Source organism: Oryza sativa, chromosome 1, assembly GCF_034140825.1.
Source record: "Oryza sativa Japonica Group chromosome 1, ASM3414082v1".
Classification (NCBI taxonomy): domain Eukaryota; kingdom Viridiplantae; phylum Streptophyta; class Magnoliopsida; order Poales; family Poaceae; genus Oryza; species Oryza sativa.
The window spans coordinates 30,181,128-30,198,562 of NC_089035.1; the positions used below are offsets into that span (position 1 = coordinate 30,181,128).

General features: G+C 44.9%; 2 protein-coding genes across 2 annotated transcripts; both read right to left on the bottom strand.

The window, feature by feature from the left end:
* Positions 1 to 6,128: 6,128 nt before the first annotated feature.
* LOC9267225 (uncharacterized) lies at positions 6,129 to 8,463 on the bottom strand. The gene is made up of 8 exons (XM_015766309.3): positions 8,077 to 8,463; positions 7,919 to 7,986; positions 7,588 to 7,735; positions 7,425 to 7,505; positions 7,156 to 7,242; positions 6,903 to 6,988; positions 6,652 to 6,772; positions 6,129 to 6,389 (listed from the first exon to the last, which is right to left on the bottom strand). Exons 1-8 carry the CDS (start codon positions 8,332 to 8,334, stop codon positions 6,315 to 6,317), a joined length of 924 nt encoding a protein of 307 aa, XP_015621795.1. The 5' UTR covers positions 8,335 to 8,463; the 3' UTR covers positions 6,129 to 6,314.
* A 3,854-nt stretch (positions 8,464 to 12,317) lies between these two features.
* On the bottom strand, positions 12,318 to 13,702 carry LOC4325937 (cytidine deaminase 1). The gene has a single exon (XM_015766308.2). It carries the CDS (start codon positions 13,572 to 13,574, stop codon positions 12,636 to 12,638), a length of 939 nt encoding a protein of 312 aa, XP_015621794.1. The 5' UTR covers positions 13,575 to 13,702; the 3' UTR covers positions 12,318 to 12,635.
* Between the last annotated feature and the right edge of the window lie 3,733 nt (positions 13,703 to 17,435).

Below are 17,435 nucleotides of genomic sequence, written 5' to 3' on the forward strand. Positions count from 1 at the left end.
ACCTTGCACCACATCCACGTCGGCATCTCGCTCTCGCGGTCGAACAACTTCACGTCGACCTCGAGCTCCACGGAGCAGGCGCGCTGCTCCGCCGCCATGCGATCGTGTACCTCATTGGGCAGCGTCACGCCGTCCGCCCACGCCACGACCGGCACGTCGAGCGCGTCCCTGGCGCCGACGCAGAAGACGCGCGTCCGGCCCGCCGCGACGGTGAAGCCGGCGTAACGCACCACCGCCTCGCCGTGGCGGTAGCATCGGCCCGGCGCGCGCCGGTTGCTGGCGTGCAGGGTCATGTTGACGATGGTGGAGAGGGGCTGCGCCGCCGCTGCCGCCGCCACCGCGTCGAGGCCCTCGGCGCTGTTGATCTGGAGGGAGAACTTGGGAGGGAGGTCGAAGAAGATGTAGTACAAAAACGGTGTCGAGGCCAGAGCGAGCAGGACGTACAAGACCTTGAGCATCTCACGCCTGGATGCCTTCGCCGCCCTCGATTTCTTGGCGACGCCATCTCCTTGGATGGGAGGAGGCTGAGGCTTCATAGCTGACCGGCCGGTGACGATATGATATTGAATTATTGATGACTCGCTCTCGTGTTCAAGACGACCCCAAGCGCCGATCAAAATCTGTTTTTTTTTTTTTGTGCTGATGATCTTCCATCTCGTTTCTATTTGAGATACATATATGTCTTCCCTTCTGTCGTATGTCTCGTACGAACGTATCGTATCCTACCCAAAATCCTGTTCTAACTGGTAAGTCCGGCACTTGCATGAATACATCTCTTCGGTTCGGGCGTTCGGCCCTTTTATCATGCGTGAAACAGAGTCTGCGCGTAGGCACGCCAAAATCCCTGTCAAGATCTCTATAGCTTCCACGCTCCCATCAAGCTGAATCGATCTCCGACGAAGAAATTAGCCGGACATGGCGAGAACAGCCCTGTACGGCAGCAAAGAGGTGGACCCCTTGTTGGTGCTACAGACCAAAGTCATAATCCTGTTCTATGGTATGGTGACGATAGTTTTAGTGCTGGGGATCCCGGCCGCTGCCCTTCTTTCTAACGCCGCCGAGAAGGTCAAGTACACCTTGGATCTCGCCGCCGTCGAGGGGATGGACGTCGCCGCCGCCGCCACGGCCGGCGCCGGCGGCAGTACGGTCATCTCGCCCGCGTTCAACCTCACGCTGCGTGTAGAGAACCCGCGCACCTTCCGGCCATGGTGTCTCGACCGCGGGGACGTGGTGGTGTCCTACTCCGGCGTAGCGCTCGCGTGGGGGCGCGTCCCGGGATTCTGCGTGCAGAAGAGGTCGACGGCCAAGCTGACGGTGGTGCCCTGGGGAAAGAACGTCCACTTGTCGCAGGAGCTACGCGAACGCTTTGTCTCAGAGCTGCAGGAGGGGACGGCTAAGGTCTACGTCGAGATGAAGCTGCACTACTACGCTAATTTCGGTATGGCTGCCTTCGCGCCTAGCACTGGGATGGTGGGGATTTCACAGGAGCTTACGCTGGGAGGAAGAGATGAATAACAGTTTGGTCAAGGGAAGGCTGATGGATAGTTGTTTCTTCGTTGTTCACGTTTTCTTGTTTGGTATCATAACTTTTTTTCCTTTTTCCAAATAGGAACATATATATTAATTCATATTTTTAGCATGTTATCTCCAAAGTAAATAGAATGGAAAACATTATTCCTTGGTAAGGATATGGAGTAATAACAATTTGATTTATAGCATTGAAGGTTTTCGTTTTTTAATTTTGTTGCATCGAAAGTCGTCACTTAACTTTGGTAACACACCCATATCTCGCTCTCCATTCAATCGAACTCATCTCGTCTTCTTTGAACGTGATTCACTTAGCCAGACATTGCCAATTGACCATCTTACCTTTCATATGAAGAACTTTTACGGTACACTATACTATCAGTATATACTACCAATATATAAAAGTGTATATTTGGAACTTAAAAAAATTGAATAAGGGGTTTTTTTAGTAATTCGTCAGATCTAATGGGGAGTAATCGGTCTTGGATCTCATCATGCGTCGCGAGCGTGATTTGGTTATGGCGCGTGTGGCAGCTCCGCGGCTGCACGGTTTGATGAGCAACGAGAAGCCGAAGATACGCTGGACGCAAGCCCCAAGCATTCGCGGCGGCCTGCCTTCCGGCTAAGCCTCACCGGCCACGGCAAGAAACTGCAACGAGCTGATTCATAGTGTACATTGAGCGATCTTGTTAGTTCAGTGTAGATTCTACTCAAAATTGTTGGCTAGTACGGACAACGTGAGGCAAATAAATCAGGTACTGATTTGGTACTCTTGGACTTGTCTTGCGTTCAGTACCAGATCGGTAGATGAACATGGAAATTCATAAAACCGGCTGTGTACACATAAAGACAAAGACAGGTTTGCCCCTTAGAATTTTATACTGGAATCTCATTAAGTGGGGAGGAGAATGAATCTACACCATTGAATTATTTATACTAGCAGTATATACTGGTAGTATAGTGTACCGTAAAATTTCTCTTCATATGAGAATATTACGTACTCCCTCCGTCCCAAAATAAACATTGCATGAGTTCCCGTGTCCAACTTTGATCGTCCGTTTTATTTGATTTTTTTTATAATTAGTATTTTTATTGTTATTAGATTATAAAACATTAATAGTATTTTATGCGTGACTCATATTTTTTAGTTTTCTCAAAAAAAATTCAAATAAGACGAATGATCAAAGTTGGACACGAAAACTTATGGTGCTGCGCTTATTTTAGGACGGACTGAGTAGTAATCAATTGATCTCCCTCCCACCTAGTCACACCTTACAAATTATAAAAAAAATTCACACCGTACAAGACACAAACCAACTCTCCCGTCCTCAGTGGTGGAGGCGTCTTGGGCACCCATCATCCCTACCGCACCTGGTAGCGTCGCTACATCTGTCGATCCCCAGATGCCCCCATCATTAGTAGTGAAATCACCTTAGGTCCTTAGCGCATCGCTTGACAAGCCCCACGGCCCTGCTCTCGTGGAGATGCGTTCTAATCTCTTAGTGAATGTACTACCCCTTTTCTTGCATGTCAAAAAAATGGTTATAAAAATTTTAAAAAATTCGATAACATAAATCAATATGTAATATATCACTGCACAAATATGCAAGTACAAATTTGACTTCTGTAAATTATAGCAAAAATAAAAAATTAAACTCTAACTAGTATATGTATTTTCACAGTTAAATTTGTTATTTTTGTTACAATTTGTAGAATACAAATTCGAATTCGCATGTTTGTCTAGCGATGTATTAAATATTAATTTATCTTCTCATTATTTTTCATAACTATTTAGGTCACCTGAGTGCTTAAATACTAAGTATTTCATCCATCCAAAATATCTTATATTTTGGGACAGAGGGAGTATGTCTGATATAGGCCTAGTCCTTTTCTTCAACTACAATTACAACTTCCTTATTTACCGTTAGCACGCTTTTCAAGCTGTTAAATGATATGCTTTTTTGCAAAAACTTTTTATATAAAAGTTTCTCTAAAAATAAAAAAACTAATTTTAAATGTATGAAGTTAATACTTAATTAATCATGTGTTAATGAGCTTTCTCGCGGTTGAAAAGCTTCTCCAACGTGAGCAAAGGAACTGGGCCTTAGACTTGGAATTGTGTGAGGATTTCGAGGTAGGAGGCGCTTGTTCACATATATCATGTCGCTTACAGCAAGTTTAATAATGTAGCCAACTATTATCTTTAAAAATTAGATGTCATTCATGATCTATGGATGAAATAGTTACGTATGAATATGAACTATATCATCATTAATATCTTACCCAACTCTCATAAATACACAATGTTTCGAGACAGTATTGTAGCTCCCTCTTGTCTTCTATTCTCCTCTTATTTATCTAAACATATGATGTGATGATTTTAAAAGCACGTTTACATCACTTATTATACTTGCTTTTTTTGAAAATGCTGGGGATCGGGCGCCCGATGCGGCGTAAAAAAAATCAGGCACTCCCCACGCGCGCCTCCGCCTCGCCTCCCAGGCGTAAAGAAAATGCTGGGAATTTCTTTCGCTATTTGCTGAAACATTGTTTTATATATGGTGAAACGGCGTCCTATTTTTTGGAAACTGTTCTTTCATACGTTGTAGCAAAATGTTTCATGAGGTGATTTGGTTGTGTTTCAGCTTTTTACGAAATTGAAACATTTCTGATCTACTTAGTGAAATATGTTCGATCTACTTGGTGAAACTATTTTTGAAATTTGTAAGCGCCTCGATGCCTTCTCCATTATTTGGCTTGTGCGTGTGCGGAGTAATTACCTTTTTTTTTTATCTATAAACACCCATAACTTTCTGCTTAAATAACAGATAACCTTAACTATGAGCTTAAATATGCTTTGGGAAAAAAAGAGTTCTTGCTATGAGGAAACGCTATCCATAAATAAAAAAATTTCTAGGAAATTTATTCATAAAGGAACTAAATTCAAACTCAGGACTTTCCATCATTTTCTTTTTTGGCAAGGATCCATCACTATTAGCCTTTTGTAATCTAAACACTAATCAGCCTACATATCGTCATCAGCAACAACGAACGACCCCAACTTGCGGCCCATCGAAATCAAAAATCCACACTCCAGGAGTACGACTCCCGGCCTGGCCCGCCCAGCTGCATGCCGATCTCCAGCTGCGCCACGCCCATCCTTTGCTCCGCCGCCATGAGCCGAAGCAGATCCTCCGGCACGCCCGCCGCCTCGCTCGTCGCGTCCACCGCCACCGTCAAGGCCTCCCTCGCCCCGAGCCGGAAGCTGGGTATGCTCCCGTACGCCAGTGGGACGCCGGCGTAGGAGACCTTGACGCTGCCGCCCTCTCGGTGCCGGTCGAGGATGTGGTCGTTGTCGATGCGCACGAGTAGATTGAACGCCGGCCGCGAGGCAACTCCTGGACCTGGAGCCAGGGCCAGCACCGGCACCAGCCCGCTGACGCCGACAAGCTCGATGGAGCTCTCGATCGGCTTGTCGATGTTAACAACAGCGCCGAATGCGCCGAACGCCTGGTAGATTATCCAAAAACCAAGAAAAAACCAGAAGCTAAGCAGGAAGTAATTGGACGGGAACAGCACCGCCATGGCTACCTCGTACCATAGACTCGGCTCGCATTCGTCCACCCCATGAGATGTATCAGCTGCGTCGTGGTCCTTAGCCGCCATGGCAACAGATCGGGGAACTTGATAACCGAACAAAACGGTGTAGGGCTTATTACTGTCTGTTCTAATAACATGCAGTTTCCTTTATTAAGGCCAACTTTTGAGATGGATTCGGCCCAGAACTCCGTCAGATCACACGCGTAAGGTTCCATAACACCGTGTATCTCTCTGATAGGGAGATAGGGAGATTTACGCTGATACTACGAGACCTACGACTACGAGGAATCTATCCAATATTCATCGGTTCTCTTACAGCAGGTACAATAGCAGATTATAAGCCAGCTGCAAACATACTTAGAGCAGGTACAATAGCAGGCTATAAGCCAGCTGCAAACATATTTTAATGAGATAAATAAGAAGAGAGAAGGGCAGCGGGCTACAGATTTGTAGCCAGCTGTAGCAAGGACTCCAAAACGCAGCGTGTGTATGACAGGTGGGACCAGATATTAATAGTATAGTATGTAACTATTGTATAAATGAGCTATTAGATTGGCTATAAATGAATTGGAGCTAGTAGTTGGCTATACTATTAAACTTGCTCTTAGAGCAGATACAATAGCAGATTATAAGCCAGCTGCAAACATATTTAAAGGAGATAAATGAGAAGAGAGAAGGGCAGCGGGCTACAAATTTGTAGCCAGCTGTAGCACAGACTCCAAGACGCAGCGTGTGTATGACAGGTGGGACCGGATATTAATAGTGTAGTATGTAAATATTGTATGAATGAGCTATTAGATTGTTTATAGATAAATTGGAGCTAGTAGTTGGCTATGCTATTAAACTTGCTCTTATGTTCGCTGGATGAGTACTCCATTCTTCATCCTGGAAGGGAGCATCTCGGGAGTAAATTGTCGACAAGATGAGAAAAGTTTCAGGTGATCTTGATTCAACTACGACGGTACTGAACAAATAAATAAATTTCATAAAACTACAAATACTTTGATAAAACTATCACAAAGCTGCTATGTATTAATGTGGTTTATTGCAAGGCAAGCAGACACACAAGCAGACAAGCGGAGACTCTGCCAGATCTGTCTACATATTTACGTTTCGAAAGTGACCAGTAGAAAAATTGCCATCACGTTGTGCATTACACAAAATCTGTATAGAACCTATGATGTTAATCAAGCTATTCTCTTTCTGGACTGGACAACATACATCGGGTCTGTTCGTCCAGGATTAGGAGATATATCAACAGCCTGTAAAGAAAACAAAAACCGTTCATGCCATGGCTCTAGTTTATGCGCAGAGAATCAGCAATTATAGAACTATAAATACGGTTGATGGTTTATCTATCATTGAAATGTGAATGCTTAACTTGGTTTGCAATGCTTAGCTGGCCATTTCAGTTCTTGCTACGAACACACTTGTTGAAAGGACAAGTAAATATAAGGAGTACTTTTGGATGCCCTTTTAACTATTCAAGTGTGGAAAAATGATTTCAGTAAGTAAATGCTTTACCTCAGGAGGTTCAAAATCTCCAGCATAATGGAAGTAAGCCCCAACTATCCAAGCGTGATCAGCATCACTGGTTGACGTCCATATAGATATAGCCTTTGTCCAAAAGCAGCGATTTGAAAAACTACACCCGAAGTTAAAAAAAAGTTCAGGATTGTTTCATATAAACATCTAGTAAAGAGGATTATATAAAAGAAACAAGGGATACTAGTAAATCACATTAATCATGATAATGAAGTTACTATATGTATTACCTCATTATGGCCAATCCACTTGGTTTAAGTATTCGTCTCATTTCCTTGAAAACATCAATTGGTTTTGTCAAGTAGTCTACACTAACCTATAACCCACACACACAAACTATGCTGTCAGATCATAGAAGCAATCCGATAGGCGCCAAAATATAATATTAGTTGGCTACTTGTGCCATATGGGCTATAGCATTTTGAAATAATAAAAAATTGTTCATTTATCAAGGCTGAACTTATCATGTAAAAGAAATAGTACCACGTTGGTTATAACATCAAATGTGTTATCCTCAAAAGGAAGCTTCGGGTTCACATTGAGGTCTTGCACAACGTACTCTGTTAACACCTATTTTCAGAGTGAAACAAAAAGAAACCATTGTCAAAAAAGGAATATATCTAGATGATCCAACTCTGTAAGTAGAGGATGAACCGCTGCTATCAATAATCACTAGTTCTATGTAGATTAAACATGCCGGATACACTATCACTTTTCAGAAAAACAAACCTCAATTTGCTAAAGGCACATACCGGATTCCTTTTCAATTCATCTTCATTCATACCCATCCCCACAATCTTCTCTTGTTTGTACCCAGGTGGATAATGGCTCACCTTTATAAGGTATAACTAAACTGTAAGAATTGCAGGGGACATTGCAAAGAAAAATGTTAACTTGAGACACCAAAAGTCCTACCCAGCTGCTGCACATGTCCAGGATGGCCACCCCAGGAGTGTTGCTTGGAGGAAGAACTTCTGAGTAGTATTTCGTGAGAGCCTCGATTGCTTGGTCATCAATGTGAGTCACATAACGGGGAGCCGAGTAGAACAGAGCATCTGATGATCTGCCAAGTGATCACAATGCATCAATTCAGGCATCCACTAGCTGCCCAATCTATTTACCTGGTTACAGTGCTGCACATATGAGAAGTTGGTAATAGTAGGAACACCACCAATTGGCTACCCGAATACTGAAAAGATTTGACTTGAGCTGCATGAATGCTCTGCTCTGAGCTAGAGCTACTCACTCATCGAAGCGGCTGAAGTCTTCGGCCTTGAATGGGAACTCATCCGGCCACTCAACATTCTTCAAAATCTACAAGCAGCACGCCGTGATTGACATCAGTAGACCTCACACGCGATCGCAAGGGGAAAAAATTGCAATAAATGGACTATGGAATACGACCTGTTCGACCGGGGAAACCCCCTGCCTCGGCCGAGCTGAGGCCACGAACGAGCGTGACGGGGCGCCGCCGGAGGCCATGCGGGCGAGCTGGTCGACGAAAGCGGCGCCGAGGCCCAGGAAGACGCGCCGCGGCCGCGCGGCCTGCGGGGCCACGGGAGCGCCACGGGCACGGGGGCCGGAGGCGCGGGCTCGGGGCGTCCTAAGACGGGGCCTTCTCAGGGCGAGGAGTTCATGGGGGCGTGGCGCGAGCGTGGCCATGGAGGTGGGCGGCGGCCGCGGCGGTTAGGAAAGGGAACACGAGGCGAGGTCGCCATGGGTTTATGCTCGCGCGCGCAGGGAGCGCTTCGTGGCGCCACGCGCGTCGCAGAGACGCGGATCAGCGGATGCATCGTTGGTGGATTGGGGTTGGTCTGGTTCATTGGCTCCTGTGAGCTGCTGCCATGTGGGCCCTGCCCTGTCCGTGAGACTGTTCTCCCATAAACCGAGCGATGAGTGTGTTTGCCTTCCCAATTGGCCAACTTCTTATGCATTCCGTTCAGTTATGCGCAATCTAACATGATAGTCGTATCCCTTTTAGAAAATGATAGTACTCCATCCATTTTACGATACAATACGTTTTGACTTTGACCAAAGTCAAACTGTTTAAAGTTTAATGTTTATAGACAATTATAGTAATATTTATAATACTAAATTAGTTTCATCAAATCAATAATCGAATATATTTTCATAATAAATTTATCTTGGGTTAAAAATGTTACTACTTTTTTTTATAAACTTGGTCAAAGTTAGAACAGTTTGATTTTGACAAAAGTCAAAACGTCTTGTAACCTGAAATGGAGAGAGTGGTAGGTTAGTCCCTCTGTCTTAAAATAAACAAGTCTTATATAACACAAATATATCGAAACTTGTAATACTTAATGATCTATTCTTTTTCTTTTTGTCCTAAAATAATACTAGGTGTCAAGGTTATGGATGTCACATACCTAGTAGTAGTTGACTAAATCTCGGCAGTTCCCACAATTAACCATGTCTTATACGGAATCCGACCTCGGGTATGGAGGGAATTCCGGATAAGGAAAGATAAATAGAGTTATACATGGAAACGACAAAGACTACTTGGATTATATCCATATTGGTTTCCCTAGTTCTACTTAGACAAGGGGACACCTATGGGTATAAATACAAGGCCCCTTAGGAGGAGAGGGGACACGGAACAATAGATCAAGACACAAGATCAACATACAAGCCAACATGCGCCAAGACAAGACGCCGGATATCGACTTCAGAGATAAGCATGGCTAGTCCCCTACGGTGTCCGCGGATACTGTCAGGAGATACATAGCGCTGTCTTTGATCTCGCCGGATGCGGATTCGAGGAGGAAGGCTACCCTGTTGTCGATTACGAGTCAGCATTTCAGACCGCTAAGTTGACAACAGTTTAGATATGCTACCCCAAATATTGTACTAGTGTGATTATGGTGAATAAAAGTAACGACCGGCTTCGGCCAACAGGAGTAGGGTTATTATCTGACAATTCAGGAGCCCGAACCTGTATAAAAATCCTCGTCCCCATCTCTTTTATTATAATCTCGCATATATTCTAATACCAACGATTCTCATACTATGCAAATACCGAAATCGCGACATCAAACGTCGACACTAGGATCGTTTAATTTTTTGGAAAAAAAGAGAGTAGACCATTATAACAGTAAAATGCTAGTGCTACTGACCAACCACGGCTTACATAAAAATTAGAAAAAGGGTTTGTTGGAACCATGCCACTCTAATTTTGCAAAATTTGAGATATGTCACCCGTATCTCAATGACATGTAGGACCCACATGAGTCAATGACATGTGGGTCAGGGTGGCATATCACAAATTTTACAAAATTTATGTGGCATGGTTCAAATTTTCCCTAAAAATTATGGGTAGTAATTACTGCCTTATTGCCACTTTGCCAGTAATTAGTAAAATGATTGATTGTGAAATGGTACCTTGCGACTGCGAGAGTGCGGGACTGAACAACCCAAGCTTACATAAAGAGGTTATTGCCACTGGTACAGCAAACCAGAGCAAATTACATTATAGGTTTCTTTTATGCTCTGAAAAGACTGATCTCATTTTAATTGACCATCAGCTAAAAACTTCGTATCTGTCGGTTTCTGCTTATGGCAGCTTGAATATTCTGATATTTGAAAAAGGTAATTGCTGCATATATAAAACTTATGTTGTAGACAAACATGATCATGTATGATTGGTTTGTTATCTGTTATTCTAGCAATCTAGCATACTAGTAATCTGCAGATGATTGATGCTTCGATTTATGGTAGTAATCTGCAGGTGTTTAAAGGTCATGTTGGTAGAGGCGCGGCCCTGTTTTGTTCAGAAGAACATACTGTAGTTCATAGTAACTGAAGATGGTCACTTCCCCCAGAGAAATGTTTACCATGGTAATACAACTCTTCAAGGGCACTCTGTAGTATGTTCCTGTAAACTTATTTTAAAATCCCGAACTTATACAAGGATACTCTGATAACTGAAGATGGTAGACATGAAATCAACTGAACTTATGCTCCAGTGTATGCATGCTGATATTTGCTAGAGCAAGATTTCCAATTTCAAACAAGATCAGCATGTCCTGTCTGCATAAGTATAGTTTGGGCATTTGGTAACTAGAACACCTTATCATACTTGGCCCTTGGGTCCCCCCCCCCCCTTCGGTGAAACAACTGAATTCATACCTGGTTAAGTGGTGATGCTGCTAGCTTGTTAAGTTGTACCTGGTTAAGTTGTACTCAACTTTCAGTGTATCATTGCTTGATGCATTTCAGTACCAACCACCAAGGAGCACAGCACATTCGTTGGCTACCCATCAGAAAGAAAAGAAAGGGTGCGGCACAGCACAGCCATGCAAACGCCACAAGGTGTGAAATCTTGGGACCTACTGTACTATCAGTTCCAATAAACCAAAAAAAATGCTGATGCCAACTGCGATGCCGACGCACATGATTGCGAGACCTCTGTCCGGCCACACATAGGGTGTGCAAGGCACGGCGAGGCAGTGTACTTTTAAGCCGTTTCTCTGCTGTCTTTTTTCTCCTCCCAGACAAGATGAATATGTTACTTGATGCACTGAACTACCCCCTTTGAACCGTTCATGGGTACGAGATAGACAACCCAGGATAGCAGCTCATGACCTTGTAAGCGATGATTATGCGTCAGGATTACTATTTATATTGGATGTGACAGCTGATTAGATCAGAGACTGCGATTAGTTTAGTATAGTAGCTGCTTGCATTACAAAAATTGCAGAACAACCGACACGGGATATCGCCTTCCAGATCTGTCCCTGGAATCCATGGAAGTAGCTCCAACTCTTGCCTCAAGTTTAGTTGTTGTCTCTTCTGAGAAATTTACCTGGCCACATCTTCTTTCTTCTTCTACTGCATATGTTGCGTTTACTCTGTGCTCCGATGCATTCTCAGCGAGGCAAAAACAAATCGGTCAGGCTAATTTCGCGTTGGTTGCAGAGCTTGCTCAAGCTGTCGAGCACAAGCTAGCTCGCGTAACCATCGGAAAGCGACTAGTTTGGACGCAAGGTTGGTATAGTAACCTAATCAAACTATGATGGAATCGCGGTCAGAATTTTGCAGCTGCTTTTTTATTAAGACCTAAGTGACTGATATTACTACTACCCTGTCATGGACCATCCTTTTCTATGTCTAGGTTGCTGTTTTCCCTGGTACACTTCATTTAAGAAGCAAGAGGGGCCAGCATATAATTCAAGGTTGGCATGCACACGAAATTTCCTGCCAGAAAATAACGCAAGAAAATGCTTATATAAGACAGTCTTGACCATAATTTCGTAATTGCACTTGCATTATCTAATTAAAAGAGAAGAAGGATAGGTTTCATTGTTTTTGACTAAATGATTTTTTAGGGGTAATATCTTGTCCAGAACAGGTTAAATGTCCACCATTGCTTTATTCTGTGGGCAACTAACTACTTTAAATTCAGCCCCACAAGAAAAGTTCATAAAGCTATCACTTATGTGTGTTTGAGGCTTGCAAGAAAGAAGAACCAGCTTGCATGATTGGATAATCAGTAGTGACCACAGCATGTCCCACTGTAGTGTAGGTCCAGCCATTTTTTTTTCTCATGGTAATTATTAGCCTATCTTGTGTAACTCATGCAGAAAAAAGATGTAAGAGATGTAAACTTCCAGCAAGAGACGGCGAAAGACAAACAAATTGCTTCCAAGATACTCCTAACTTCCAAGATAAATACATGCGTCACTCTAGTACAGTTCTACTTGTACACTGGCAATTTATATTTTTTTATTTTTCTCCTTAAATACACATAACAGAGGAGTATTAATCACTCTGAACAAGTGGATCCTGATTGTCAGTGTCCACCAGCTAATCACCCAGTGACCCAACTACACAAGGTTATTTTCTTATCGTTTTATTCTTAACTTCTTTTTTTATGAACATTATCTCGTTCCAAACCTCACCTCCTACACTCCCTCCCCACCCACCACGGGGATCAGTGATGCGCATCATGCATCGGACGGTGTATAATTGTACACGTGGAAGGTGGCCTGTGGGGCCACCGCGGCCAGGAAGATCCTGGCCGTCGCTTCCTGCGACACCAACCCCGCTTCCTTCTCCACGAGCGCCGCCGCCACCACGTCTCCGGCGGCGCCGCCCCCGGCGGCCACCATCCCTATGATGGCCGCCTGCACGGGGCCTAGTGTCGGATTATACGCCGCGGACTCCAGGCATCCTCCGGCGTACACCTTCCCTTCGCCGTCCGCCACGGCGAATCCCGACGGGCACTCGCTATACGGCGCATGCGCCGCCCGCGCGGCCGCCTCCGCTGCCTCCCTCAGGCGCGCCTCTAGGTCACCGTGGGCGAAGCCATTGGCGACGGCGGCGGGTTCGCCGAGAGGGTTGTCGTGCGGTTCGAGGACGAGGGGGACGTGCTTGGGGAGGAGATCATGGGGCCCGAAGGGGCGCGGGAGGAGGGACGCCACCGTGCGCCACTCGGGGGCGCAGCCGTCCTCGGCGTCGGAGGTGACAATGATTCGGATCCCACCGGCGCCGCGGATCTCCTGGAGGAACTGGCGGCAGTGGCCGCAGGGCATGTGGGAGACGGCGACGGCGCGCAGCTCCGACTCCCCCGCGGCGGCCGCGTTGACGACAAGGAACTGCTCGGCGTGGACGGAATGGGACAGCGGGAGGCCCCGGAACTCGAGGTTGACGCCGGCGTAGACGCGGCCGCTCGCGCCGAGGCCCACGGCGCCCACGGGGAACCGCGAGATCGGGGCACGCGCGCGCCGCATCGCGGAAGGGACGAGCAGCGGCAGCAGGTCCTCCACCGTCTCCACCCCGGCCGCCGCCGCGGCGCGCTCGGCCTCCTCCGCGCTCATCACGAACCCCAGCAACTCCACCGCCGGGGCAGCGTCAGACTTCGGCGCCACTTTCTCCTCCCCCATTGCTTGAGATCTATCTCTAATCCGTGCAATTTAGTGTACGATTTCGCTGCCTTCTAATCGCGTTTAGCACTTGTGCTTAGACGTTTCCTCAAAGTGTGGAGGAGATGAGAGGAGAGGAGGGGAGGGGGAGGCTTACTGGCCGTGGCGTGAGGGTATTTATAAAGGACACGAGCGAATTGTTTTCTGCTCTCTCTCTCTCTCTCTCTCTTTTTTATGCAGCTTTCGAGAGGAAAACGATGCACAGCGATAAATCTCACCCGCTAGGTTGCAGTCGACGTGTCACGGTGCGGTCTGACCACTCTGCCATGTTGGCAGCCAGAATGATATGGTTGCTAGACAACCAAACAAGTGTTGGTGAGGGGACTGGAAAATATGAGACAAAAAACATTTCATCAAATGGCTTATACAAGTTTGGTACTACCAGAATTCCCATCGATTGTGCAAATAAATTGCGTTCAATTATGTCTGCCAAACTTGGCCGGTGATATTTAATCAGACGGTCCAAATGATCGTCCGTTTGCTACCTACCTAATCAGACGAGAAATGCACGGTGCGATCCGAAAATACAAAGACGGTCCGTTTCAAAGAAGAAAAGAAAAACTAAGACGTCGCTGCTTTCGCGGTCCTTTCCTTGCAAATGTGCGGCTTACAGTTACAGTAGCATGGATGTTGATGGGGGAGGTCTGGTCCATAATACTTCTACGTATATAATTGAAACAGCTCTCATCATGGAATTGTTAAATTTCCTGGGTATCATGCTGCATTTGGTTGCCAGCCTCGTATGATTCACGTTCTCGTGTAAACTATTGTTATGCGGGGCATGTCCATGCAGATCCGATTGCGCCGTCTCGCGTCCAATCTGATCGCTTTCTTCCTCCGAGCGAAAACGATGCCGTGTGACCATTAGACGAAGAAGAAACCAGGGCACGCTTTGCACGCCCGGTGAGTGTCTCACTGTTTGGAATGATCAGCAGCTAATGAAACTACGACACGATGTGTTAAATGCTGTCTGATCAATGAGAAATAAAACGTGCTCGGTTAAGCGAGGTGAAAGAGATGGGTTGCATTTGGGGATTGGAAAGAAAATCAACCGCTTGACAGGAACAACTACTGAAGAAAACTTTGTAACTCAGGAAAGGGAAAGGGCTGTTTAAGAATTAATCACGGTTTCATTATCTCAATGAATGTCCGGATGAATGCAACGTCTCATCGTGTTCAAGTTAGGGCATGGTGTTGACGGGGGAGTATGTGTGTCATCAGTGTACGTGTGCTTTCGAACAAAGCTGTCATTGACAGGGACGCCTCACTCTCTCAGCACACAGAGATTGCAAGAAAGCCAGTGAACCGTGCATCGGACTTGCACTAAGCTGATGCAACAAAAGGGCAATGCACTTGGCAAAGCAAGCGCGCACATTGGGAGACGTGGGTTTGTGGCATGTGACTCTTCGCCGTGAGATTGCTTAGCCCTGCGTGCAAGCAAAGCAGAGCAGGGCCCTGTTTTGAGAATTGTTAGATCGTCTAAAATAACAGAGCAATTGAAGATTTGTAGATGTGCTCGCCGATCCGTAAAGAGAAATTTTCATAGGTTAGAGGGTATTAGCACCTCACTCTTACTCTTTGGTACTCTGACCCATAGAACACCTTGTAAAATTGGTTGGGAGAAAATGAACTTAGCATAGTACTACATAATTCCTACACCAATAAAAAAAAAGAATTGTTTAACGTGCTATCAGATTTATATAGCCCAACCTGCAACCTCTTCTTGAAAACCACCTTCTTCTTTGAGTTCAAAGCGTGACACGTTATGCTCTAGTAATTTTTGCCATTCCGCCACCCACTGTAATCCATCTAGTGATTGGTTGCCAACGAGAGGAAAAAAGGTCAGGTTTCAACAAACTGATGGGTGAAAATGCCCAGATGGTACAGTTTTACGGTATCAAATCCTTAAGAATCTTAAAGTTGTTCTTGGGAAACTTTTTTAAACCTCAAGGAATGTCCCCTCATTTACCTAAAACCATTCAAATAGTTATGAAAAATTCTTTTAAAAAACTTACAAAATTTATACAACATACATATATCATTCCACAAAATTTTAAGTCAAACTCAACAGACACATTGAGATAAAAAAAGACTAGCTATATTGGGCTTTTAAAGGAGTAAAGATATTCAGATATGAATAGTAGTGGTATAATTCATACCTGGATTTGTTTTTTTTCTCAATGTGTATGTCGAATTTGTACTTCAATTTTGTGAAATATTATATGCCATTGTCTCTACATTATCAAAATATTTTAAATTTTTTATAACTATTTATATTGAATTTGAAAGAAAGAGATATGAGACGTCCTCCACTCACGTTATTCTTTTGACATTCTTCGTAGTTCCTCTTGCTTCGAATCCCACCCATATAATGCAAGTGTGCGAGCAACCAAACAGGCCTACAGTTTCTCATTGATAACTAGCATCTCGTTAATACCTTCCATATGAGCATTGGACCATGAAGTAGCATTCCGGGATTCAGACTGCTCGAGGCACCCATAACAATCAAATAAAGATATCACGATGGCACAAAATATTCCTGCTTATCTGCGTTTTGAAGACACCCTCTCTGCCGGATAAGTTATTATTCTCTGTTCCGGCCTGAAATTTATCTATACTTTTTCCCATTAATACCTGATCTGATCTTTTCGTTCTCAATCCGAGAAGGATAAAGAGATTCGCCGATATGATGTATGCACGATCGGTCACTCCGTCCTTCCTTCGTCGTGCCGTCTTATCTCTCATCTCGACGCAGCGTTCGCCGAAAGCTAGCCCCGGCCGCCGGTTAGCCAGTTGCTAGTTGCTACGCCGAGCCGGCGAGGTGCTGTGTTTTTCTTTTTCCTTTTTTTTTTCTTCTGAAGCCGCGCGCAACGTCTCGCACCATAAAACCTCCGGGTTCCGCCGTTCCGATCGGTGCGTGGGTCGGTGGCGATCGCATCTGGGATCAAACGCCCGGCACGCAGCGCAGGCACACTTGCACATCGGAGCGAGCAACCGAGCAAGTGCATGGATGCGTTCTTCCGCTACTCTTATACACCGGAAACTGTATTCTGGTTACCGTGATATTGCGGCTTCTCTTTCGAGCCGTCGTTCTCGCAGTAGAACAAGAATCCGTGCCCGGTCGATCGGTGAACCTGGGTATCAAGACGGAGGTAGTTGTAGATTCCAGATTTCCTGAATCCCGATGTTGGGTATCCTGTTCGCCCACTATTTGTACGGTCCGCTGTCCGCAGCCGTTCACTGGCAATTGGCGTGCACTTGTCATGCTTAGCAGTCTGCCTCGCATGGCACTGGTGATAGCAGAAAACTTCTCCTACAGCGTACTAGTTCTGAGCCAGGACCAGCGCGATACCACGGTAGAATATTAAGGGATCGGGGGATATGGGAGCATGTTCTTTTGCCATGTCAGAAGGACTGACGTGGTAAAAAGGTTCACATTCTAAAAATAAGTTTTCGAAGGTTTTATTGCTAAAACCAAAGAAATAAAAAGGTTGAAAAAATTTAAAAAAATCTCACAATTACAACTACCGTCTTTTTTTTTACCCTAAGAACTTAGTCGTCTGCTTGACTGATTTTGAATTTTACAATTTGATTTTAGAATTAATTTCTTTGTCACTATCGGTGCCCACCATCTTTTCATGTTTACGAATGATACAAATAAAAATCCAGTTAAATTTGTCTTTCAAAGTCAAAATTCAAAATCACTTTTCACTATAATCCAAATATAATGCTCAGTTTGGAACACGATCAAATGTCCTGTGCGTGAAATTGTCGTAGTCACATTTCTTGCCCCTCTCCAATACCATTTGTTTATGCTTTCTT